Source organism: Gobius niger (assembly GCF_951799975.1).
Source record: "Gobius niger genome assembly, chromosome: 11".
Taxonomy (NCBI): Eukaryota; Metazoa; Chordata; class Actinopteri; order Gobiiformes; family Gobiidae; genus Gobius; species Gobius niger.
Genome location: NC_136862.1, coordinates 12,614,406 through 12,637,273, shown reverse-complemented (window position 1 = coordinate 12,637,273; position 22,868 = coordinate 12,614,406). Strand labels below are relative to the sequence as shown.

The window sequence follows — 22,868 nt, the reverse complement described above, 5'->3', positions numbered from 1 at the left end:
GAATATAAGCAAAAAAACTCAACTATTTAAAAAATGTCTGGCTGCATTGTGTTTTCACAATATTTGAAATTCTAAATCAAACTTTTTTGTTTAACAACAAAAACAAATAAATTAAGAATTATTATTTCTCACAAAATATAGAACTGATTTGTTAGATTTAGTGTGCATTGTACAAAGCTCCTGTTTGAGTTACAGTGCTCTCTTTTTTGGTGTAGAGGGATATAGGACAGCTAGTATTTTTCTTCTGGTATTTGAATGAAGTACACTCTGTGAGGATCTGCCGCAACTATAATAATGAAGAAAACTGTCGATAGATGAAACAGCTAAAATCTGACATCATGAGATAAGTTTCTATTGACTGAGGTGCTGTGAATCACTTGAGAGGAATAATTAATCACAGTTTTGTCCCTGTTGTCGATTTCCTTATTTTCCTATGTAAAAACTATGGCTATAGTTTTATGGGCTACTCGGTGATCATGATCATAAATGTGTATATTAATCTGAGATGCAGAGATGTTAAGTGCTTACAAGACTTTGAAACCCATTACGAAGTGCCCCACCTCAGTACCAGAGAAGGCGGTTGGGAAGGAAGGAAGGAGTGATTGAACAAGCTAGTAGGTCAGTGCTCACTCCCCACGGTGACTAATGAGGCTCCACTGTCCTGGCCAGTATTTTTAGGATGCTCTACATGTCCACTGAGACATTCAAGTGGCCAAGGTGACCGCAATCCACCAAGTAATCTTGTGTGGCTTATGTTTGGAAGAGAATAAGGCCATAAACATCGGGATACATAGACATCCCCTCTGAAATTGTTGGTATGGCACTCCCTGTTATTCTTCAAACTTCCAGTGAATGCATTTGTCGACATCTCGGATTTACCAAAGGCAGAAGAATTGAGTATCCGTGTCCAGATATGGAGTTAGCAGGTGAGGAGGGGCCTGTCCCAAAGAAAGAAAGTGTCCACGGGCCAATCCCCTTCACACGCAAAGAGGAACCATTCATCGGGATGTGTCGTCCCCGTGTCACCTCTCCGCCTCCGCGTCCTCTTCAAGCCGACATGTTGAGCAAGTTGGTCGATTTATTTGGGTAATTGATTGCCAGGCTAATGGCAGCAATGTTCTTCAGAGCCTGTATAAAAGAAAACACAATTATTATGTCATTAAGTCACAATCATATAACCATTTTAATAAGGTTGAACCAACATGTCTGGGAGTAAAGTGTATCACAGAGGTTTATGCATGTTTTGTCATCTTACAATATAGTCCCCCTTTTGATCCGCTTAGAAAATCGACATGTTTAATTTTGTGTAACTATACATGGATATATACTACTCACGTAACTGTATTTAAATAGGGGAAACGTGAAAGAGCTCTGTCGCTTCTAACTTCACCCCCCTTAGGCCCCATAGAGGAGAGATGGAGCTTTGGTCTATTTGCGTGACTGAGCGCACACGTAAAGACCAGACAGGTACCAATGGCCGCTGGCTGCTCTGCTTTTTGACAACGACACTAGGGCCGCCATTGCTGTAGTACCTCCATATGGCCGCTAGTCTCCCATTGGAAAGCATTGGACTTTAGACACGTTAAAAACAACTTTAAAGCCTGGTCCAATTTTTTTGGAACTATCTAGAGCTAGATATTGCTCCTGTGATAACGCTGGGTTAGTTACAATTAAAGAGACCAGGCTGGTTTTCGTAAGAAAACATTTCGAAATCCCGCACTAATAAGGGCTGGACTGTTAGCATTGGAGCAGCATGAATTACACGTCACACGCCGAGTCTACAGTGAAGATCCCGCCCTGATGTTTAGGAACATGCCTCGTCAGAGCTGGGGAGGGGGAGTCTGTAAACCTGCCATGATTTCCCCCTCGAGCGTGGTCATTATGTTAAACGGGGAGGAGTGAGGAGGAGACGTCCATTATATTTACAGTCTATGACAGGTACGCATCAACTCGTCTGAGCTCAGATAAGAACATATCTCAGTATGGAAAAACAGTGGCCTGTTCCTTTAAACAGAATCAACTTTACCAACACATATAGGACATGCAGTATGTATTGATTGATTGATTGATTGAGCTGTTTACATTCATATTTTTACAGTAGTTAAACATTTCATCCCAATAAGGCTCAAAAGGAGGAGGCTGAAGCAGAGCTTATTGGTGCCTACACCTCATTCATCATAATTAATAACCCTCATGCTAAACATATTCATTCAGTAGTGACTTTTCTTTTCTTTTTCTCTCTTTTGTTCAACAGCAAGACGATTTGGAATTAATTTTGTTTCCACACGCATGTACAACACACAATAACACGCGTTTCGGTGATACAACAAGATCATAGACTGACATCATTCACATTTTATCGTACATTGTATATTACATGATGGAAAGCATTGTACAGGTTATCAGTGAGCATCAATATGGTGCAAGTATCTGTGTTGTGGCATGGAGTATTTCCTTAAACTGTATAATACCAATCATTACTGGTGAACCATTAGCCTAGTTGATTGAGTTATTATGAAAGTTGGCTATACTATAATCAGTAAATTATTTAGAAAGTTGGCTATTACATCACTATTGTGTTGGTAAAACTTCAAAAGTATCCTGCTTTCAAGTCAAAGCAAAATCAAAGGTGTGATGGGATTTCCTTTATGATTGTAGAAGGGTAAAGGTGCTTCAAACTACCTTGCCTGGGATACGGGGAAATCAGTGCAACAAACATGAAAGGATGACTTTTGACCTTATACAAAAACACGATTTAACAAGGTGCATTATGTAACTTCTTATTGCAGAAAATAAGCTGATATTACTAGTGTGTATTTGAACTTTCAGTGACCCAGTGGCTGTATGGGTGGTCTCCAGGACAGGGCAGGAATAGTTTTTTAGAGTTTCTGCTAGATTTCTGGATGGAATGTATGCGTAACCATGGATACCGATCCATCAGCAGAGAAAACTTATTTTCTGCAATAAAAACTTGCATAATGCGCCTTTTAAATAGTATTTTTGTATCCATTTTTATCACATTAAAAATTCATCCTTTGTTCCATGTTTGTTGCACTGATTTCCCCCTATCCCAGGCAAGGTTGTTTGGACTGGAAAACCTTTACAACAATAAAGAAAATCCCGTCACACCTTTGTATTTGCTTTGACTTGAAAAGCAGGATACTTTTGAAGGTTTGCCAATACAAAACAAACTGTATGTATATTTGTGCAATGGCCATGCAGATGACAAAACATACATAAACCTCTGTAATATACTCCCGGATATGTCTATATACCTTATTAAAATGGTTATAATAGAAACTAAAATCAAAAAAGTTCCATAATGTGCCTTTAAAGCAGTACTAAGTAACTCTTGCCCCTAGAGGCCATAAGCGCAACTGCAGGTGTCGTAGCAAGATGGGATTTTTTAACTTCTTAATTGTCTTGGAGAGTAAATACTATGCTGACAGAAAAGGCGAAGGGAGAGAGGGATATTGTACATCCAATTATGCAATGCAAATATTTTTTTTCACTCAAACTTGGCTATAAATACGGTTTAAAGTGACGCTAGCCCGCAGTTAGCTTTGCCCGTTAGCATGTTAGCTTCTTCTTCGTGATTCTATCAGTGTGTATTGGTGGCTCCGGTCCGGTGGCAGTCAAGTTGCAAGCATGGTTTTCTGGCCAGAGAGACCAGGGGGAGATGAAAGACCCTCCAATCATCCCATAAACACTTGTATTACCTCCACAGGGACTACGAAAAGGATTTATTATGGTAAACACGTTACTTAGTACTGCTTTAAAGAGTGATCTCAATCTCAATATTATTACTGCAAAGTCTATTTTAAGCCAATGGTTAATGTAAGAAGCACAATGCAAAACCTCTGCATTCCAGTGTGCAGTAAACATCGGCAGTGGAAGGACTGCAGTCTCTAGTGAAATACCTTTTGGATGGAAACGATAATTTAGCACCTTTTTTTTATGTTTTCTGAAACAGAACCTGAAGCCAATTTACTCATGACTGCACAACATGATTACCGCGGTGCCCGCTGCCTAAGGAGCTGTTGCTTTTTGGTCTCAACCTGACAGATATTAAATAACAGAGCAACAAAACCACCCACACAATCCAACCACCTCCATCGCGGGCACCTCTCCACCACCTCCAGGCTGCTCCGCTGTGGATACGGGTCAGGAGAGCGCCGAGTGGTGACGCTCTCAACCACACATCACATACTAATGGGCCATAATTACCAAAAACATTAATACTGAGTGCAGCCTACATGTGCTACAAAGAGAGGAGGGGGTGTCAGGGGATAGACTGTCAACAGCACGGTGACTCACGGCAAAGGAAGTGTTCCAAAGAAGTTGTGTAATAAAACTAAACTTTATGTGTGCACTTTAAAGTTTTGATTGTTTTTTTGATGCAGTACGGATAACATTGTGTACAGAAAGGAAAGGGAGTGTAAGAAAATATGACATTATTTACCAAACTGTCATTGTATCGGACAATAAAATTATCTGAGGGAGTGTACAAAATTACATTTTCATGTTGGGACTTGAAATGTTGGTTATGTTGAAAGACAACTTGATTATGATTTTGTGTGCAACGAAGGATACATTTTAAATATACTGTACTAGTTTTTCCACGCTTTGGCTGACACTATGGTAGCATAGGTAATAGTCTATTGAATAGATTTAGTTTTTGGTAAACACAGCCAGGGCTGGGTACCGTTTTCGACACAGATACCTGAACGATACTTTTTCCGATACCTATACTAAATTATCGGTCATGTGGAGCCATAAAGTAGATTAATAATGTTAATTTATACCTTTTCCTTCCATTTAATTTCTTTCGCATTTGCATCATTTGTTTGACGTGAAACAACCAAGAAACTTCCTTTAACTACAAAAGGGCACAAAAACACTTTCCAAATTTTTCTAATTTCCCAACTTTAACACAGTTTTTCCCAATTTTCTTTTCATTGTTTCAATTTAACAAACATTTTCCACTTGTTTTTCCAAATTTTTTCCACTTTAAAATTTTTTTTGCAACTTGTGTTTCACTTCTTTTTTTTTCCAACTTGAATATAAAGATTTTATATTAATTTCCGGTACCTGCTTTCGATACTTTTATTTTTTCGATACCAGCATTACCTAAACCTTTCTTCCGATGCCAGACTGGTATCATTTAACGGTCCCTAGCCCTAAACACAGCTAGTATTTGCACATTAGGAAGCCCTTTATTGAACAGTAGAGTTGACTTTATATGTTGACCCTAAATTGAGACAAACCTTTTTTCTAAAAAAGTATAAATGAACTTCCTGCTGTTTATTGCTCAGCTTGTTTAGACTATGGGGGACCACAGTCTCCTTTACAAATGTAGGTACAGTGTCTCACCATGGCTGTGTGGTTGTGCAGCTCTTCATCAGTTGTCATGGCTAATAAATACTCCTGCAGAACACCTTGCACCTGAAAGACAAAAACAAAAAAAACACATGTCGATTTCTCTTCTCATTGAAATACACCACTTTGTTTTAGGGTTACTTTGGTTACAAGCAGAGTTTCCTGCATGTACTCTTCCGTACAGCCAAAACTCCACGTCAACTAAACTGATGAAATGCACGTCAGTTAATATAAGCAAATAGAGGTTGGAAACACAGATAAGCTACATAGCAGCTAAATGAGCTGTAACTGTCCAAATAGTGCAGGAAACACAGTCCAGAGGTCTGTTAGTCTGCTTTAATTCCATTGCACCCCTCGTGTTTATACAGTAGGACATCCTAAGACCATTTGTACAGGACCTAGTGCACGAGTGAAAAGGCCAAAGTGACTCTGCAGTTAAGACAGAACGATGTCTGTGAATGTTTAAGTGAATAACTATGATGCTTGGATGCTGTTGAGAAATGAGAAAACCTAAATGCCTTAACCTCTTATCACGCCTGAATCGAGTGCATTAATTCCAGTTTACCCAAATCCAAAAGCTTCTCAACTGGAGAGCAACAGTGTAATGCCTCATTTGAAAGCCAAGACCTACAAAAAGATCGTAACTTTGCCGTCACATTTTTAAGCGTTTTTGTTACTCTATTTTTTGTTTTGTTTTGGTCACGTTTTTGTGTCACTTTATTCATTGCTTTTATGTCATGTTTTATGTTTGTTTTATGTTATTTGTTTGTTTTTGTTGCTTTCTTCTATTGCTTTCTTTGGTCATGTTTTCACTTTGTTTTTGTTACTTTTTTCCTGCATTTTCATCCTTGTTTTTGTTGCTATTTTTATGCTTTTTTTTAAGCTTTTAGGTTTTGGTTAAAGCCAAACTGGTGAAAATGTGCTCGGTTTAGGTGTTAAAAGTAGACAAGATTTTTTTTTAAACATTTTTCTTAAACATGGTCAATCTGTGTCCCCAGATATGAAGTAGAGTTGTTCAACCTCTTAACCAAGCGTAATTTCTCAATTTTGGCATTACACAAAATTAAAAGATTCTCGACTGGAGGACAGCTTACAGCAGTGGTCCTCAAACTACGGCCAAATCCGGCCCGCCAGATGATGACCTGACTTGTAGAGAACAAATCCCTAAATAACCAGTATCCTCATTCCAGCCACTAGGGAGTAACTTAAATACATAAAAAAGAATTCCACACTGGGGCCACTGACAAACAGGATATAAACAACACATTATAGGCATGTGGTAAATGAAGCTTACCACCACAGAGTGTGGAGTGAATGAATAATGACTACAGTGCACTTCAAGAAACTTGTGACACAGGCTTGTACAATACAAGAGTAGGAGTTATTACTTTGGTCACATTAAGCAATGATGCTTTATTTGGAAAACAAAAATAAATGGATTACCTGTGGTATTTCAAATTAAAACAAAGTGTGAAAACTTTGAAAAACTATTTTTGCAAACCACTACAGCTAAACAAATGTGCCTGGAATCAAGTGTTGATCTTGTGGATATAGTAGTGCGGATGACAGTGCCAAGCCAGTAAACTCTACTTCACAATGAGGCCTGCTGCATTTTGGTCTAGGTCATATAATTCTTTGTTATAGCCTACCCGGCCTGGCCCGGCCCGGCCCCCCATCACAGTCAGGAACGATAATGTGGCCCCTAGAGAAAAAAAGTTTGAGGGCCCCTGGCTCACAGCATAGGCCAGAGTAACGCCTCATTTGAAAGCTACAAACTTGATCCAAGCTGATCTTTTTCCTCCTGTCAGTTTTTCGTTGCTCTTTTGTCACTTTATTGTCACCTTCTAGTCATCTTTTTGTTGTGTTTTTTCCATCACTTTGTCATATTTTAGTCACCTCTTCGCTGCTGTTTATGATGCTTTTTTCAAGGAGCCTTTAGTTCTGAGTAAAGCCAAACTGGAGAAAATGTGGTCAGATCAGGTGGTGGTTATGGGGTTAAATCACATATTGGTTTTACTGACTACAACTTTTGTAATGCTGAGTGATTTAAAGATACACATGCACATTCAACATAAAAGTTGTTAATGTTTAAGTTCTTAATTAGATCCTATGGCTTAAAGAATAATAAGGTCTCTCATGCTGCCTCAATCCTTCACCCACTCTGCCCCCAAACAAGTACCTATTTGTGCTAGTGCAGCCTCCAGTGATTAAAACTCAGTGACTTATTAAAAAACAGGAATGTCATGTTTGAGTTCAGTTGTACTGTAGTATTTACCACTGAGAGCCCCTCTAATCTAAAACACAGTTACTGGCCCCTGGTGGCTAAACATGTTCACTGCATCATAAGCAAAAATCTTCTTCTGTAACAATAAGTCTGATGCAACAGAGAAGTCACAGCAGTTGCTTTGGGCCGCATCAGAGTGAACTGTACCAGGAATTAAACTGTCCAGTTCAGGCGCACCTGCAGGAAACCGCCTGGTGACTTAATCTGCAAGACTTTCCTGAATATATATTTCAAGACAATACAGAAAGACAGCTGGAAAAAACGCCACAAAGAGTATCTCATCACAGTGTAAAGATGGACTCAATAGAAAGCGTGAATTAGAAACACTATTATCATTGTTGTATCTTCCAGATGTTCAATTGTTTGTCATTGGTCTGCGTTACTCACAGTGGCCCGCGCCTCTGCGATGAAGAAGAGCTCGGTCAGGGCTCGATGAAGAGGCAGCAGCACCGCGGAGGTGGGATCCAGACTCGCACTGTTCTCCATCGACATGAAGAGTTGCCACAGTGGACGTAGCAACGTGAGGTCACAAGTTCTGAAAAATATATAGGAGGTTTGAACATGTTACGTTTGGTAAAGGGTGCGTCGATTCACGTGAAGAGAGAAGTTCGCCACAGAGCTCGTTTGTTTCCATGCAAATGTATTTGGATATAAGCTTTACCTCATTTCCTTGCTTGTTGTAAGTAAACCAACAGAACTATTTCAACTAAAACACCCTCTAGGGTTATTCATAAAGGGATCAATAGATTTGTCCAATTAAATGTACAGAAACAGCTACACAAATGCTGTGTAGCTGAAGTAGCCTAAATAAAGATATGACTAAAAGAGGAAATGAAAAGAGGCGACTTACATGTGAGATTGACACTGCAGGAGACGGAGCAACAAGTGAATAGCTTTAAGGCGTGGGTTTCCCGTTTGCCGACACCCCACACCAACCTGCCACTCCCAGATGTCGTTTAGTGGCAGGTGACTTAACACTTGTTCTTCTGCTAACATTTGCTTCAAAATCTCAAAACCTGGATACAGGAAAAAGGAGACTCAGTACCTGAAATATTCTTTACAAAATCTCATGTGCGGTAAGCTTTTTTAACCTGTCTGGAAGCGCCCTCTGTGACCTCCAGTGACAGTGAATTTGTAGCCCCACTCTGTGTTGCTCATGTCTGACATAAACCGGTAGTAAAGGGTGTCACCTGAAGACAAGAAAGTGGTTACAACAGGCACTCAAACAAGGCACTGCTAATATAAAAGCCTAAGGCTGTTTTGCCCTCACCAGGGATTTCAAAGTCAGCCCATTTCTGCGGAGAGCCACTGAAATTATGGACATCCTGGACAAAATCACTGCTGCTGGACATGATGAGCTCGTCACAGCCCTCTTCTGTGTAACAGCGCGAGTCAAACTTTATTGACAAGTAGATCGCTCCAGGGATGTGCACTTTATCCTGAGGAGGGATTGGAAGAACAATATAAAACTGAACATTGAGTAAGGATAAGGTTATTATCTTTAAAAAAGATTCAAAATTATTGAAATGCAGTCTCAATCACATTAAAGATAAAGATTTTTTTCTCACAGACCTCAAAGTTTGTGTTGTTGTCATATGGATGCTTTGATTCTCGGACCTGCACAGCCATACCAGGCTCTTCCATAAACTGGCAGGCGGTCAGAGATAAACTACACAGCATGCTCTGACTGCAGCCCTTGAGCACCCTCTGAAGGATCTGAAGAAATATTACAGGAAATATAAGTGAAAATACGAAGCTGCAGAATAATGTTGTAAACACCTGCGCTCACCTTCTCCCACAGCGGCCTCTCCTCCAGCTGCATCAGCATGTCTAGGATGTAGGCCATGTGGGAGGCGCTGCTCAGCTCCAGGGCGTCCTCACTCAAAGGCGTCTCGGCGGGCCAGTCTGCCAGCAGTGTGGCCAGCACGTGACGGGCGTAGAGTGTGGAGATGGCCTGGTTCACCTTCACCAGGTACTGCCTCACGGCGCGATTGCTGCGCACATCCAGCTCTTTGTGCAACAGGGCAGAGCTCTTAGTGCGTCTCTGTTTGGCATAACTGAGCTGCAGGTCGCTCTCTGAATTGGTGATGAGCTTCTGGGCCACGACATTGATCTCCTCTGTGGCTTTTTCACAGTGACTGGGCTTTGACTGGGGAGTCAAATCAAAAAGAGAAATGAGTCTGGATGATTTTTGAAAAGCCTTTTTTTTTTAACCAAATGTTAGAATCCACATCATAATTCAAACTGAACTACAGACACAAACCATGCACTATGTGGCATACTATTTTTCACTTATTTTATTTTGTTTAAGCATGACTGAGTAGGATATAAATTCAGTAATGGAAAACTCACCACACAGGACACTACAATCATGTCAGTATCCACAGCCTTTGTGTTCCTTTCTTCTGACTTAGGTCGTCTCAAGGGCTGCCACTTCTGGGCAAGCGTCCGGATTGTCTCATCTGTTTTTATTTCCTCTCCATCAAATCTGCGCCATAACAGAAATAGAATATTACATCTGTAGTGCGAGATATTATAATTATTTATAATTGAGAACAAACCTTTTTTGAACCTCCAGGAAAAAGGAGTCAGTTCGTTTCATTTGTAATTCATACATGGCTCTCAGGATGGGCAGAGGCGCGTTTAAGGCATCATGGGTAATCTGAGACATGAGGAGGTGTGTGTGTATATATATATATATATACGTTAGATTCGTTCACATTCATAAGCAACAATATTGATTTATACCTGAAAGCAAATCTTGGTCTCCTCATCAAGGCCGTCCAGCGGGTCTGGCTTGTTGATGACGTCTGTGTCGTCAGCACAGTTGCTAGAATGGTCTGAGTCATGCTCCTTGTCTTGGTCTCTTTGTTCTCGATCAGGGTCCTGGGCCATAGAGTGGATTTCCCGTTTGGAGGAGTAGAGCATGATGGAAAGGATTTCCAAATCGCGCAGAAGCCACAGTTTGCTGAAGCCCGTTCCTTTGCTGCACTTCCTCACCAGCAGCTGCGTCAGGCCTGCTTGGTGAATGGCCTTTTGGGCTTCTGCAACTCCATATTTCTTTACAATACGAAATAAACACTTTAATGTCATTCCATACTTTATAAAAAATAAAAATCAATAAATATCAAACCTTTAGAGTGTTGTAGAGTCCTTTCAGAGCCAACGAGAGCACCCAAGATGCTTCAACAGCATTAGCAGCAGTGTTTTCTGGACTTGCCTGAAGTAGTTGGCTAATTATAGAGGTAAAATTGTTCAGGTAACGAACAAGAAGTGCATTTTGGCATCCCTCCGGCTGTGCTGGAGAGCCTGGTGTTGAATCTTGGGACTGAATTAGTTGGTAGTCCTTCACTACAAAAGAAAACAGATTGTTTTAAATCTAGAATTGTTAAAAAATGTTTCAAGCTTTGGAGAGCTCGACACAAAACCAACCTGTTTTTCGCTTTCTTGTCTTAACATCAACCACTGCAGCATGATTCTTCTCCGTGAAGTGTTTGAGTAGGATCATATTGTGTTGCTCATTTGCATTGTCAATAAAAACAGTCTGGGTACCAACACAGAGAACCTGAGAGAAGCAGAAAATAAAGCAGTGCTCATGATAGTTAGTGTTATTTACACTCTTTGCTTTAACTTACCTCAGGGAAGCCCACTAAGACCAACAGAGTAAAGAGATTGGTGCGTTTTAAAGAATTTGGCAGCTGCTGGATACAATGATCAGTGAAAGCAGCAATGACCGTGCCCCATTCTGCCGAGGTGTTCAAATTGTGCAAAATATCTGCCACAGTGCACGCCCAATCCAAACCAATCCGACTGCAAAAATATGTGTTTAATTAGCTACTGATCACTGGATTGAAAACAAAGCAAAACACAAAAAACATGATTTACATGCAGAGGAAAATGTACCTGTCTAAACAGACAGCCCCAAGGCTAAACAGCAGTTGGGTGGTCTTCCATCCCTGGGCATCTGAACAAGGTGCATCTACTTGGGCAAACAGATCATACTTGTCAGCCAGTGCCTCGGTCACAGCAGCGTCAGCCTCATCTGGAGTAATCCGAAGTAAGAGCTGCCCCAGCAGACCCAGGGTTAGGTGGAAGGTCTCATTAAGAGAACCAGCATTGGAAATAACTGCTCTGAAAAGCTGAGGCAGGATAGTATCCAAACTTGGCAAAGCAAGTGCGCACCCCTGTGGAGGCACAACAGAAGTTCTTCATATGACGACCAACATTTCACATTATTTCTTTAACTTTTAACTATGTTAATGCCTACTGGTGCGGCAGGTGGCAACATGGCAGCCAGAAGTCCAAGGATTCTCTCTTTGGAGCACTCAGAGAACACATGCTCCTGAAGGGGAACCGGGGGAAGCCTCTGGTCTTTCACCTTCAGAGAATCAGATTCAGGAGAAATGGCAGGTTCAGGGCCAGATTCTGAAAAAGAGGAAACCCCACAAAGTTAAAACAGCATTACTCGCAATACAACAGCAGTTCATCTTTGTCAGAGCTTACGTCGAACTACAGGAGAGAGAGCATCCTCACTGGATACTGAAGGTGTCTGGCTAAGGCTGGAGGAGTCCAAAGTGTCTTGTGCAACAAGCTTCTTCTTTTCACCTTCTTTCTCCCCACTATTTAAGAGGGACAATGTCTCTGCAGAAGCATTTGGGATAGAAGAGATCTCCTTTGCCTTCTTTTCTTTTCCAGACTGTTTTACCTGAAAGAAAGAAACAGCCGTTGCTTGCGAGAGGTCCTACACGTGGCAATCTTACACACCATTTCCTACCTTGTCTTTTGGAGATGTCGGAGAACATATGGCAGCAGTACTTCCAGCAAGAGAGGAACTATCAGTGGTTGTACTGAGCTCCTGAGAAGATTCTGGAGATACCAGACATGTTTCGCTATCAGACCCAGATTCATTAGACAGCAACAGAGCGAGCAAAGCTGATGAACGCAGTCCTAAATACAGGAGTATTGTTATTGTTAGTTGTCTTTTAAAGAATCAATAATGCCATTAACATTAACAGTGTTACCTTTTCCAGTCTGCCCTTTGAGCAAACAATCAGTAATGAGCTGGGAGCAGCAGGTTTGCAGGGCTAAAGCCTGGTTCAGTGAGTTGGCATCAAGACTTTCTCCCTCGCACTGTTTCTCACAGCTCAGGTCAGAGGTGTAGAGAGCCAAGGCAGCAAACAGCAGCCATGAGTAGTTGTGAATGTAAGGCTGGATCAGGCGATGACGGTCACTGATGCGAATGGTCACCATTGGGTAAACCGTGATCCTGTGGGTTGGCAGGTGGCTGGAAATAAAAAAGTATTTATATTATCAAAACAGCATAAATGAGTAATGTATCTCAAAAGATGTAATGTGTCACCTGTCGGGATATTTTTTGGCGTTGTAACAACCAAAGCACAGATCAAAATCCTCACAAACATTACAGTTGATCCGACTGCCCACAATAAGGCCCTGGCAATGGTCACACGCATACTCCATGTTGACCATCTCATGGTCGTCTTCATGGCCTTCTGGCTTAGCTCCACCTGTTTGGAAATTAACATCTGCTCAGCAACAATGATAAATAATGTTTCATGCAAAATTGAGACATTGACTCACTTAAGAAGCATGTCTTGCAGAGATCCATGTCCATACACTGAAGGCATCTATAGCGGTGCCATGGTGCCATTCTCTCACAGCCATCACAGGAGATCACCACATTCAGAAGGTCACAGTAGCGTGCAATAAACATGTGCATCTGTGCAATATATTAGTTAATTTAAATGTATTAGTTAATTTACCAAGGAAAATGAAGATCATACCTTTCTTCTGTCCTCCGTGGAATCCTCTTCATCGATTTTGTCATACCATTTCTCAAACATCCCGTCCATACACTCATCCATCCATTCTTGATTCTTCTTATAGTCTGCGATTTCATCTTCCTCTGTCCATTGACTAAAGAACAACTATGTGTAAGTCTCACATTGAAAGATACATCCCTGAAGTGAGTTGTTCAGTTCTACCTGATGGCAATGTCATGAACACTGATGTTCTCCTGTGACATCGTCAGCAAGAGCTCAGGAAGCTTCACGGACGAAAAAAGAGCGAGGTCCTGCATGCTCCAGTTCATGTCAAGAAGATGCAACAAGCAGGTTTGGACACAAGACAGCCCTGGAAGCAAAGCCCTGAAAAGGGAAAAGGGAGCAAAAACATTAAACTCTCTTTAAATGAGCAAACAATAATTATAATAATCAAATAGTTATTTTCTTTAATCTGAGTTTACTTTTCATTTAATTTGCTAAAGCCTTGAACAGCCTCGACCAGCATGAGGACCAGCTGATGATATGAACGCCTGACATCCTCTCCGAGCTTCTGCCCACTCTCGGACAGCTGGGAAAAGTAACTGAAATGACCAAAAAAGCAGTAAATATAGTGCAACAGTGATTCATTGCCAAATACATAATAAACTGGATGTACCTTGTGAAGTCTTTCTGACAGGCTAAAAGCTCCTGCAGGAATAAAATACAAGGAGGCTGAAAAAGATGTGGCTTCCCCAGTGAGAGTAAACACTGCTGGATCATCTCCAAGACGTTGCAGACACTCAGAGCTTGGGCTTTGTTCAGGGCCAAAGCATGCAAAATGCTGCAAGACAGAGAACTTAAGAGTAAAAATACATTTCTCAATGTGGGGAAAATGACTTTCGAGATATAATTACCTAGCTGTTGTGAGTGCTTGGTCCTTTATAAAATTCAAGATGTGTTTAAGAATCGGATACCGGTCCTTTACCAATGGCGTCATACGAGGTTCTTCTATTGAGCGACAAGACAAAAGGCGTAAACGTGCTCGACTGAAGGGAGCTTTCCGTGAGAAAGTGGAAGGGGAGGTTGGCTCTCCGGGCTGAGAGGACAAGCTCTCTGTGGACCCCCTATGGCCTCTCCTGTTTGAGCCACTGGAGGTTTGGGTCTGAAGGACAGGGGGACCGTTTTGTCCTTCTTTTGTCCTGCTGCTTTCTTCGTCTCCGAGTGATGCAGGTCCCGGTGAAGTACTGGCCTGGAAGTCACTTTCTGAAATAGAACTGGAGCGGAAAAGTGGAGGACCTCTGCCCTCTGACCCTTTACTAGAGTCGCTTTCCTGATATGTGACTCCGCATGGAGGAAATCGGAACAGCAAAAGGCTCTTCTCAATACACGTATCAGCTGGTTACGGAAAAAAGGAAAGGTTTATTTTAAAATAGTATTAGTTTATTGAAAAAAGTTTCAAGTATTCTTACCAAGTGTGTCGATTGTAACCTCGTCAGAAGCTCCTTGCTTCTCATCAGGAACATTCATTTTGCCAACCAGGTATCTCTGTCTTATTTCCAGCTGCAGAGAACAATGTCACTCTTTAAAATCAAAAGGAGGAACATAGGGCAGAAGGTAACTCTGATGACGCTCACCATCCAAGTTCTAATGCTGTCCGCCAGCAAATACACAAGTGCAAACTCTTCACTCAACTGTGACTTGCATTCTTGGTTAACTAAAAAAGAAATAGACATTTTACGTCAAGTGTCACAATTGGAGGAAAAAGAAAGATTTGTTTATGACTTTGTTTTGCAAAGTAATAATTACCATAAGCTCTTAGGGCGTGGTTGAGGGCTGGTGTGTGGTATACCATAGCTGCCCATATTGCATTAACAGCTTGGTCTGCTTTAGGACCAGATGCCACCTCATTTCTCATCAGCTGTTTTCTACAGCAGTGCATCAGTGTCTTCATTAATTCTGTTCTACCACTGGAGGCTTCCTGGGACGGGTTCCAACGAGCAAAGTCCTCCAGGAAGTTTGACAACTCCTCATGAGTGCATGTACTTGTCTGTGATAGACAAATAAGATATGTGTAATGATATGTCGTAAAAGTCATTGAACTTTTAGCCAAAACCGATACATAATTAACAACATGTAGATTCAGGTATAAATCCACTGCACCTGTTCCGATGGTGCTTTAATTTGGTCACTGGCTCTGGACTCACACAACCCATGTCGCAAAATGGGTTTCCATAAAGGGGAAGTCTGAACATGAGACACTTTTCCAGGTGACGACTCTTTTAAGCTGCGTATTTCTGAGAACAAGATATAAAGAACAGTATTTTAACTACAATGGAAAGCTCTCAAATAACAGAATGGACCAAAAATCTTACCATACGGTGATTTTAGGCCCAATGTTCTTGAAGCAAACCGCCCCATAAGCCGTGCTACAAGAAGCTCCAAATCTGACATCCAGGAAATGGTGATGTCTGGCAGACCTAAGGCTGTGACTGCAAACTTGTAGCCCCACTCATTATTACTGCTGTCAGAGTGGAAAAGAAACTGCAGCTGAGGGCCAGCATCAAACGTTACTTTCTGAACAGAAGAGAAAAACGTTTAGTGAGCTGAAGAGGATGGTGCAAAGTGATACCGTAAGACATTTCTCATACTTTTGGCCATTTCTCTGTTCCAACTTTCATGTCATATCGAACTTTACCACCACGAGAATCAGTGAATTCCAAGTAGTCATATCTGCAGAAATTCCAGGTTAGGGCAACACATAAAGAACATCACAACATATAGGATATATTTTTTCAAAAGTCACCTCTTTTCTGTTTCACAGCGTTCATCAAACTCCAACTCAAAAACAGTTGCTCCAGGACAAGCAAAGATGGTGGTTTCATGACGGCTGTTTTCATAGTTGTGTGGGGACTCCATGTTCCATGTCCGCAGCACTACAGGCTGCTGAGGTTGCTGCCAACTCTCCTGATCAGCAAAGAAAACAGATGTGCATTATTATGCGTAACCGAAAGCCTACATTTTTATCACTTTTACATTTCAGGGTAAAACACAGTGAAGAATGTTAATAGCCAACCTTGGAAAGGATGTCTCCAGCATCTGAGGACAGTTTTCTGAGGAGCTCCATGAGTGAGGAGAAACTCTTCAGGAGCACACTGTGTGGGACGTCCAAAGGACACAACTCCAGCAGGAAAATCATCTGCAGGAAAAAAAACAATTCATTTTTAATAATTTCTAGACGTAAATGGCAAAATGGTGCTATATACATTTACAGTATATAGCACTTTTCTACCTGCTTTAGACACTAGAGTGCTTTATATCAAGGAACCCTCACCCTTTCACACTCTCATTCATACACCAATGTGTGCAGACACTGGAGGCAAGGTGGGTGTCTTGCCCAAGGACACAACAGTGTGCACCTGCGGGATTCGAACTGCCAACCCTCGGTCACAAGCCGACCCGCTCTACTCTCTGCACCACTGCCACCCCATGTATTGTATCAGTGTAGGGTACATGTCTTACCAGCTGTCTAAAGACAGTGACCAAGATCGAGTTGCCCAGTTTCTCTGTAATTTCAGGACCAAAATTCTTCTCTTGCATAGAAGTAAGAACACGCTTAATGTTTCTCAAGAATTGCTCCACATCTATTGAACAGACAATAGAAATACAGTAACATATTAAGTATTATTTCAGTTTTGTTAAATCATATAACTTATCTTTAAGTAAATGTCTCACATTTTATGAGAATCTCTTGGGACAGTTCCATTGTCACATGCGTAGAAGCAATACCCTTGAGCTGCAGGTAGCACCACGAGAGCATACTGCTCTGCAGAGCCCAGAATAAAGACAGCAGCACTGTCCTACTGCCACTGCCACTCTCATTAGCCATCATCATTTCACACTGAGGAAAAAGAGTTAGGGTATTAAATGACAAACATTAGAAAAGCAGAAAATGAAATATTTCTGGAGACTCACTTCTCTAGTTGCAACTAGTAGCAGTGTCTCCATCACTGACAGAATGGGATTAATGTCAAAGTCCGAGGGTGCTCCTTTGGGAGGAAGCAACAGCAACCCACTGGGATCCTGATCACTAAATACAGGAAAGAATGTTATGACCAAACTCTGCTATGTGGACATTTCAAATCAAATTAAAGTTACCTGAAGTAATTACAGAGAGACTCAAATGTTACTTTGACGGACTCAGGCTGATCATCTTCCGTTATGGTTTTCTGGAAATCAAGCAGAAAAATAATTATACATGGAAAAGACAAAAGTCAAGTAATTAATTCTCTATCAGGCAAAAGAATCACGCCTGACCATCATGTGGAAGAGTTTTTCCCTTCTAACACTTTTGTCTGGGAAGAAAACAGGTGCTCCGTTGAGAATGGCCTTCACAGCTTCTTTGTGCAACGCTTTGTTCATCAGTGAATCCCCCTCAGGACTATCAACAACTGTAGAAACACACAGCTTTCATGTATTAGTGAATTTCTCAGGTTTTCAAGTTTATCAACATTTTACACAGTTTGTTGGGATAAGGTCGGTGGCGGACGGTGCTAATCAATATTTTACACTAGTGTGAAATCTTCCTTTTTTTTAATAAGAGATGTATACTTATTGCAAGGACAGCGCTGAACTAGTTTATGGACTATACATAGGTATATTATGATAGCACAAAGAACAATCCCCTTATGTCATGAGGCCATATCCAATAAGGAAGTAAATAAAAGATCATAAAAGGTGTCAAATCAGAGAAAATGTAAAAAAGTGAAACTCCTATAATTGTATTAACTGTATAGTATTGAAAAGCCATGTGCATTTTAAAGCTAAAATATAACTAAAATACTCGACAAACTGAAACAACAATGCGCTTACTTTGGCAGAGATGCAAATACAGTTCTTGAACAGCTTTCACTGAGTCAGACACATTGTTAGTGGATGAGGAGGTGGAGGTGGAGGCAGCTTCTTCATCCACCTCTTTGGCTTCATCTGAGGCCTGAGGTTCAAGTGGATTGGGCAACATGGGGAAACAGTTTTGCATCAGCTGGAGGAGGAGAACTCTTGCCTTTAATACTTCATCCTCATCACTGAGACAAAAAAAAAATTAAAATAGAAGAATGCATGTACAATAAAATGTTAGAGTCTGACATGGAGTAATGTTTAAGTAAGAAAGGCTGCGTTTTAGATACTCACATCTCCCTGAGTTTGCTGTAGAATTCCCAGAAGACGTTCAGGCTAAGACCACCAAAGCTAAGCATGTATTTCTGTTTAAAAGGAGAGGCATCCTTTAAAGTTTCAATACCTTGATATGTTTAATAACTAAACACAATCTAGAAGCTGGAATTTTACAGTTCAGGTCGAATATCTACAGTTTCTTTGTTGTTGTTTAGTTTTACTAAAGCATTGACGTTACCATGTCCTGGGTCAGCTGCTGTATGAAGAACAGTGTCTTGTTCAGGAGACAAAGCCCAGAGACGACATCGGTGCCCGAGCTCTCTCCTTCTGGACTGAGGTCATCCAGGTCCACCAGCCGCTCACCTTTGGGACACAGGTACCCACTGCAGCTGAGAGCCTGCACTCCAAGGCGCTCTGCTGTATCCTGCCTGGTGCAGAGAAACTTTACCATCAAGAACTAAAGATAAAGGAGAGCAAAGAGAAAAAAAGACCAATATAAAAATTAGAACATTTCTCAATATTTGTTTCCATGTTTTTCTGTCATCCCCAGCACCATTTGGATGTGTCAGCGTAACTTTACAGATGATACAGCACAATCATTATATAAGGCCATCATTCACCTTTGCAACGCGACACTGCTGTAGTTTGATTTCAACATCATTCCAGTCTTCCTCGAGCTCAAACCAACCGATAGGGTCGTCTTCAGAGAGTCGAGCACTCTTCACACTGAGGGTGAGGTCATGTTTTATTATAACAATATTTTATTACAAAAAACACAAGTGGAAAAGGAGTGCCATCTTTGAATTTTTCAAACTTACTTGTTCAGAGCAAATTCCTTGTAATCTTTGTAATCCCAGGAGTCGTACTTTTTAAATCTCTTAAAATGTTTTTCAGCATCAAAGGGGTCTTCATCCTTGTAGGCAAAAACTAAACCACATTTTGCTCCAATGGGTCCTTTTCGCACCTTGACACACCAAATATTTTTTACTCATGGCTTCAATTAAACAAGAGTTACACAAAAAAGAGAAAATACTTACTTTGATTTTCATCAAAGTGACTTGGAAATTGCTCTGATCTTCAGTTGACAGGATTATGCTGGCTTTCCGCTTGCCATTTTCTGAGAGAAAACCTTTACAACAAACATTCAGCTTTGGTAACAAGGTTTCATTTCATTTGAAAAGTAAAATATAACAGAAACATTTTACCGTCTCCTGTTGAGTTCTCAGCCAGCATGTTGTCGGGGCCAGATTTTTCCTCTTTGCTCTTTACATCACAGGCCTGTAAGTGCAACTGCAGATGCTTCCCTGTTTAATATCATAATAATTCACATCATATAGCAGCATTGTAGTAGTAATAGCATTTGTTCTTCATCTGTCATTACAAGTAGTAGTTTACAGTGCTTTCTTACCATTGCGGTAGAGAAGCCGTAGTCTTACTGTGGCCATCGATGAGATGAGGGATGAGGCTTTATACTGTGTCTCCAAATGGTCGCTTAAACTGGACAGAGCATGGAGAACCTTTGCAACACTGCCTCTAGCCAGAGCAAAGGCCAGGAGGGTCAACTCTGCATCAGGACTCATACAGTAACTAGGAAAGAATGAAAAAACATTGGTAACATGATTAAAGATCTTTCAAAGGCGTCATGTAACAATCAATGCCTTGATTTTAGCTTGTTTTTAGCTTTTAACTTGTGATTATGTCAGCATTACAGACTGCGGCAGAGATAAGCCAAATTGCTGATATCACCATAAGGACCTTACTCAGCTATCCTTAAGAGAAATCCATCAACTTCTTCCAAGATGTTCAAAGAGAATGGGAACTCAGCAGATGACGGCGTTAGAGACAATGGTGGCATGTGCCGTAAGGTTTTTCTGGAAAATACACATTGATTTATACGATTTGTATTCATACAAATCATCAGAAAAATTGAATTAGCATCTTACTGTGTGCTCTGAAGAACTGTATGTGCAAGAGCCGGGTTGGACTCCATGGAAGCAGTGACCAAAGAGGTGAGGAGAGACAAGTACCAGATGGCTGAAGCATCAGAGACAGACACCTCTTTACTCTTGGTAATCTGATATCCCAATGTCTTCAATCCATGAATCCTTGTGTCACATCCATCACTCAAACAACGCTTAATGTTGATTTGAACATCTGTGTTGTGGAAAATACTGAATTTTAGGCACTTATAGGGAAAATGTAAGTAGCAACAACAACAACCATCAACAAAATCCATAACCCAAACATTCAAGGTAAAAAGAAAACAGAAAACTTCGCACAGTCAGAGGATGACTCACATGGGTGTGTGATGTTAGCATTTTCCAAGAGAGCTACGTAGCCTGTAACATTGCTCGGGATACGTATATCTTTTATCTCCTGCAGTGACCGTCTGTTTTTCCCGACAGCTACAGAGACCAGCTGAGGCATATAACTGTGATCATTAGAAGCAACAGCAATAGCCAAGCGCCTCAAAACCATGTCTGGTTTCATTTTTAATCTGAGAAAAGAGAAAAGAGTGAGCGTGTTTGAGGATTCAACACCATTGTTTATCAAAAAGATAAAATCTCAGAGATGCTCTTGCCTGATCCAGTGTGAACGAGCACTTCCATCTGATTGCCAGAAAGAGGTTGTTTCACCATTAGTCATTTTGTATACGTCAGTAATATTAGACGAAGCTTCAATAGTGCTGTAGCACTGAGTGACCACCTTGACCTTGTCTACATCGGGATCACGGTTTAGCTCTGCTCTGTACTGGACGTCCAAATCTGACACAAATAATCACAAATAGTCCATTGTGTATGTGCACGTGAAGCCTCTTATAGCCAGTATTTGTTCAAGCAAACAACAAAATTCCATTTAAATCATGTAAAGCATTCTTATTACTCACCTTTCTCCTTCTGTAGAAGAATCTCCAAATAGTCCTGGACCACTGTGGACCGCATGGTGCAGATACTGTTGTAGGCCTCTAAAAGAGGGAAAGGGATGGCACTGCTGGGAATGCGATTCCTATGTAAAAATTTGAGGATCTTAGAGGCATGTGCCCCTAATCTGTCTTTGGTCTTGGAGAAAATGTCAACAAAACCTAAGAGCAGAAAACAACAACACAAAACACACATGTTTATACTATATTCAATAATTACAACATAAGGTGTCAAATAATACCTGGAGTTAGTGAGCATGCCTGCAGTTGTCTTATTACATGACTAAGCTCTCCCAGCAAGTTAGCGCCATTAGAGTTCTTTAAGGCAACCAGCATGGTTTCTACGTCCACCACCCCATCTCCTTCCGCATCAAACTGGCCAAAAGCCTAGAATACAGAACAGTTACAGTGTCATTAAGACTGAGTCATTTGTCCCTTATTTCAGAAGACAACATTATTGTAGATCAGGACCAACTTTTGGAACAATGCATTTCCATGCTGAATAGATTACATAGCAGCATTCATCCATTCACGTGTAGGAATAAAAGAGAACACAGTGACAACAAAACTGTTGTTACTGAGGGCCATCCAAACAAAGTGAACTGGTCTGAGACGATTTGTGACATCAGCAGACGAGGTTTCAAAAACACAAACACAGCTGAAACTTCATGAAACATTAGATGACACATTCGCTGTGAAAGAAAAAATCTGCTTTCACTTTACCTCTTCACACTCTTCTCTGGGAGCATCTCTGCTCTCCAACATCTCACAAAACTGTTCAACATTGACAGTCTCATCTCCGCGGTTCAACCGGTCTTCCAGCCACCGCACGAGTACACCTTCGTTCCCGGCTAAAACGGACTCCTGGATAGCCACTCCTGAGTCACTAATACGAGCTGCAGCTTCTCTCAGTTTAACTTGTTCAAGGAGAGCCTCTGGACTGGGTGGTCCACCAGTGGGTACCGACAGGCCATTTGATCCTCTTCCGCTTCTGCCAGAACCAGTGCCTCCGCCGCCTCCAACACCGACGCCAGTGGCCGCAGAGGCCGGACTGTCTTCCGCGAAACCCGGACTCTCCGTTTCTATGTCCTCCTCGTCACCGCTTCCACCACCACAGCCACCTTCTGAATTCCCCATTTTGAAGTTACCGACCTATAGTCTCCCCTAAAATCACTGCGGCCCACAAAGTGTCACTTTGGAGCGAGTGATCGCAGACCTCTCTAACCTACACCCAAAGCTCCGAGAGGATCCGAGCTCCACTACCGCATTGACGTGCCGTACGTCACTTTGCTAAAGGACGTGTCTTACGTTACTTCTCTGCGCCTGCGCAGATCTA

The 22,868-nt window shown here is 41.3% G+C and overlaps 1 protein-coding gene and 1 long non-coding RNA gene across 2 annotated transcripts in view; one reads left to right on the top strand and one right to left on the bottom strand.

The window, feature by feature from the left end:
* The window catches only part of LOC306970034, a 224,332-nt gene that overhangs the window by 80,700 nt on the left and 120,764 nt on the right, over positions 1 to 22,868 (top strand). The window lies entirely within an intron of this gene.
* Positions 40 to 22,808, bottom strand: zzef1 (zinc finger, ZZ-type with EF hand domain 1). Its single transcript, XM_079565824.1, has 54 exons — positions 22,256 to 22,808; positions 21,775 to 21,919; positions 21,500 to 21,694; positions 21,194 to 21,377; positions 20,910 to 21,109; positions 20,556 to 20,766; positions 20,373 to 20,483; positions 20,021 to 20,199; positions 19,818 to 19,916; positions 19,650 to 19,741; positions 19,431 to 19,576; positions 19,233 to 19,338; positions 18,851 to 19,069; positions 18,631 to 18,701; positions 18,313 to 18,524; positions 17,758 to 17,891; positions 17,599 to 17,669; positions 17,416 to 17,530; positions 17,176 to 17,341; positions 16,963 to 17,084; positions 16,517 to 16,639; positions 16,247 to 16,407; positions 16,092 to 16,173; positions 15,816 to 16,017; positions 15,604 to 15,737; positions 15,250 to 15,490; positions 15,078 to 15,157; positions 14,913 to 15,003; positions 14,358 to 14,838; positions 14,120 to 14,284; positions 13,926 to 14,045; positions 13,666 to 13,827; positions 13,465 to 13,597; positions 13,262 to 13,400; positions 13,023 to 13,188; positions 12,685 to 12,947; positions 12,438 to 12,610; positions 12,167 to 12,368; positions 11,931 to 12,088; positions 11,567 to 11,847; positions 11,299 to 11,473; positions 11,096 to 11,228; positions 10,797 to 11,014; positions 10,412 to 10,723; positions 10,225 to 10,325; positions 10,016 to 10,151; positions 9,453 to 9,812; positions 9,236 to 9,379; positions 8,934 to 9,102; positions 8,755 to 8,853; positions 8,514 to 8,679; positions 8,051 to 8,198; positions 5,374 to 5,445; positions 40 to 1,128 (listed from the first exon to the last, which is right to left on the bottom strand). The coding sequence occupies exons 1-54, from the start codon at positions 22,667 to 22,669 to the stop codon at positions 1,048 to 1,050; spliced, it is 9,063 nt and encodes a 3,020-aa protein (XP_079421950.1). The 5' UTR covers positions 22,670 to 22,808; the 3' UTR covers positions 40 to 1,047.

Excerpts from the sequence above, each read along its gene's own strand:
- zzef1 (XM_079565824.1), bottom strand. The coding sequence starts at position 22,669 with ATGGGGAATTCAGAAGGTGGCTGTGGTGGTGGAAGCGGTGACGAGGAG. Across the intron at positions 16,640-16,962 it reads TCACTGTCTTTAGACAGCTG|ATGATTTTCCTGCTGGAGTT; the intron begins GTAAGACATGTA and ends TTTTTCCTGCAG. Across the intron at positions 10,724-10,796 it reads GACTCTACAACACTCTAAAG|AAATATGGAGTTGCAGAAGC; the intron begins GTTTGATATTTA and ends CGTATTGTAAAG.